The 3243-nt window shown below is 58.1% G+C and overlaps 1 protein-coding gene across 7 annotated transcripts in view; it reads right to left on the bottom strand.

Moving 5' to 3' along the window:
* RBM10 (RNA binding motif protein 10) overlaps nt 1-3243 on the bottom strand; it is a 22612-nt gene that overhangs the window by 7934 nt on the left and 11435 nt on the right. For all 7 annotated transcript variants that reach the window (XM_025192569.1, XM_025192570.1, XM_025192571.1 and 4 more), the window contains 3 exons: nt 1912-2060; nt 1290-1407; nt 169-260 (listed from right to left, as the gene is read on the bottom strand). In XM_025192569.1, coding sequence (XP_025048354.1) covers nt 169-260; nt 1290-1407; nt 1912-2060 — 359 coding nt within the window. The remainder of the gene's footprint in view (nt 1-168; nt 261-1289; nt 1408-1911; nt 2061-3243) is intronic.

Raw genomic sequence — 3243 nt, 5'->3', positions numbered from 1 at the left:
GCCCCGCCCGCCTGCCCCCCCCCCCCCTTAGCTCTAACCCCACAACCCTCAACTCCCCTGCCAGAGCTGGAGAGAAACCAGGCATCTGGGTTCCCACCCCCTTGCTCTCACCCCCCAGCCCCCACTCCCCTGACAGAGAACCCAGGCATCCAGGCACCCTGCCCTCACCTGGGAGTTGGGGTCATAGTAGAGACCAGTGAGGGGGTCGTAGTAATAGCCCGAGGTCTCATCGTACTGGTAGGTGGAGACATCAGGGATGGCTGGGCAAGGGGGAGAAGAGGGAGGGGGTGAAATGAGGGAGCAAGGGCAAAGGCCCCCAACCAACAGCCAGTCCTGGGTGGTATTATACTCTGCTATTCCCACTCCAGAGCTGGACACATCTCAGCTCTTGCCCTGCTGTGTTATACCCAGCCATTCCACTCCAGAGCTGGCTGTATCTCAGCCCCAAGCAAAATTTTCTTATAAGCTGTTATACTCAGCTGTCCTTCCCCAGAGCTAGCTGTATTTCAGTGCCATAAGAGCCCTCCCTCTGTGGCACCATATGCAGCCATTCGCAAGTGTTCTACCCCAGAGCTGGCCACATCTCATCCCCAACCCTGGCTGTTGTACTCAGCCTACCCTAATGGATCCACTCCAAAGCTGACTGCATCTCGACCCCACACTGTGGTATCATATATAGCCATCTCCTTCATCCCAAAGCTAGCTGCATTTCAGCTTTGTGTGCTGTTATACTTGGCTGTTCCCTAGCTGGCCCACCCCAGAGCTGGCTGCATCTCAGCCTCAAGCAAGGTGCATCTTTGTCCCTCAGCCTTGCTTATGGTCAGCTGTTCTGCATCAGAGTTGGCTACATTATGGCCCCAGCTGGCCACATCTCAACCCTCCCTCTGTGGTGTTGTATGTAGCTGTCCCCCTCTCCCCAAGAGCTAGCTGCACCTTTGTCTTCTTGCGTGCTGTTATACTCAGGTGTTCCCCAGCCGCCCTACCCAGTACCGGCCAGATCTTGGCTCTAAGCAAGACTTCCTCATGGGATGTTATACTCAGCTGCTCACACCTCAGAGCTGGTAGCATCTCCCTGTCTGGTGTTATACTCAGCCATTCTGCTCCCCTATGCTAGAGCTGATCATATCACACCCTTCCCAATATCATGTTCAGCCATTCTACCTCAGAACTAGCTACGTTTCAGCCTTTTCTGTACAGTGTTATACTCAGCCAAACCCATCTGTTCTATCCCAGAGTTGGGCATAGCTGGGATCCCCAACCCACTGCCCCAGCCCCACCCCTGCACTCACGGTACTGGCCGTAGGGGTCGGGGCCACTAGGCAGGGTGCTGGGGGCGGAGGCTGGCTGGGCAGGGGCTGCAACCTCAGGCTTCAGCACTGCTGGGGAGACGATAGTGTAGGGCTGGGCCTGGGGTGAGGGGGGGAAAGGAGGTGCACAGTTGGGGTGGAGGAGAGAAAAATACCCCTGTCCCACACAGATCTCAGCCCCTGCCCCCACAAGTCCCATGACAAGGACCCTCCAACCTCAACATTACAGCAGGAACCCCTGCTAATCCACCAGATCCATGGCAGGGCCCTCGCTGACCCCAGCTCCAGGTCAGAGACATCTCTCAACCCTAAGCATCCCCCCAAACTCCCAGCCCCATGGCAAGGACCACCCATAGCCCCTCACTGCCCTGCAATCCTATGGCCAAGATCCCCCCAGTCACACACCCTCCAACCTATGGTAAAGACCCTCTCAGATCTCAGCCCCATGGCAGGCACCTGCCCCAGCCCTGAGCAGGAGAGGAAGCACAACCCTCCCCCACCCTGTGGCACAGACCCTCAACCCCATGGCTGACACCCCCATCCCATCAGCCCCATAGCAAGACCCTCCCACACCCCCCTCCTCCCCACAATGGCATAGGGGTACCTGGGTGGCAGCAGCGGTGGCACCAGGGGCCTCAGGGGGCTGCGGGTACAAGCCAGGCAGGGCTGGGGGTTGGCCAGGCCGGGTATAGGTCTGCAGAGCAGGCAGAGGCTCTACACCAGGCACTCCTGGCTCCAGCGACGTTTCTGCCCCTGCAGGCACAAGGCACTGTGGGTAGGACCTGGGCTCTAGCCATGGAAGGTGGGGTTGGGGACCAGGGGCTACAGCTGAGATCCCAGGCACCTGGGTTCCATCTCTTTGAGAGAAAGTGAGGCTGGGAGACTACAGCTGGGAGTCCAGATGCCTGGATTCCATCCCCTCTTGGGAAAAAAGTGGGGGCTGGGAAGCTACAGCTGGAGGCCTGGGTTCTCCACTTTGGCGGTGGAAGGGAAGGGGGCCTGGAGATGGGTACCCAATCACCTGGGTTCCAGCCACACTTGGGGAGATTGGGAATGGACAACTGGGGAGAAGGAGTTAGAGCTAGAAACCCAGATGCCTGCATTCTCCACCTGTTTGGGAGCTGGGGGGGGAGGCTAGGAGTAGGAGGGAATTCAAACACCTGGGTTCCACCTGCTTTTGAAGGAAAAAAGAGAAAGCTAAGAGGCTGCAGCTGAGAGCCTGGATGATTGGTTCCCCATTCAAGGAGGAAAGCCCTAGACATCTGGGTTCTCTCCTGTAGTGTAAGAAAACCGGGGTCTAGGTAGTCTTAAAGAAGAGCAGAGCAGAGGGGGCTGAGAGCCCAGACCCCTGGGTTCCAGTACTTCTTGGGTAAGGGTGCACCAATAAAGATTTTTTGGGCCGATACCAGTAGCCGATTTTTAAGGAGATATTTGGCCGATACCGATTCAATTTCCGATACACAGCTCAACAGCTTGAAAAGCAGCAACCAGCTGGTAAGTCTGTTGTGGTGGAAGGGGAGGGGGAAGGGAAGGGAAAGGAAGGGGCATGCAGGATGCAGATTGGGGGAAGGGAAGGGAAAGGAAGGGGCATGCAGGGTGCAGATCGAGGCACTTGTGGTAAAGTAGGGAGTGGGAGTGAGGCTGGGCCTGCCCAGCCAGGGCAGGGCACAGGATGCAGTTGCAGCTTGTCTGGGGAGGGCAGAGAAGGAGTGGGGTGGGGTCCTGCCACTGTGTGCACTCCGGAAGGGCATGGGGGATGTGTGTCCCCAGATCTGCATGCAGGGCAAGGGCAGGCTGCTGCTGGGCTCTTCCCATTGGGGACTGGGCTGGGCTGTGCTCAGGTCAGGCAATGGCAGCAGCGCTGGGAGGAGGGTTATGGGGGGAGGGGCTGCAGCCACCCCAAAATTTGCCGTAGCCCCCCACCCCCACCTGCCCC

This window comes from Alligator sinensis, unplaced genomic scaffold (assembly GCF_000455745.1).
Source record: "Alligator sinensis unplaced genomic scaffold, ASM45574v1 scaffold778_1, whole genome shotgun sequence".
In the NCBI taxonomy this organism is placed as follows: Eukaryota; Metazoa; Chordata; order Crocodylia; family Alligatoridae; genus Alligator; species Alligator sinensis.
The sequence above is the reverse complement of the archived record's forward strand: the minus strand, read 5'-3'. Positions and strand labels throughout refer to the sequence as shown.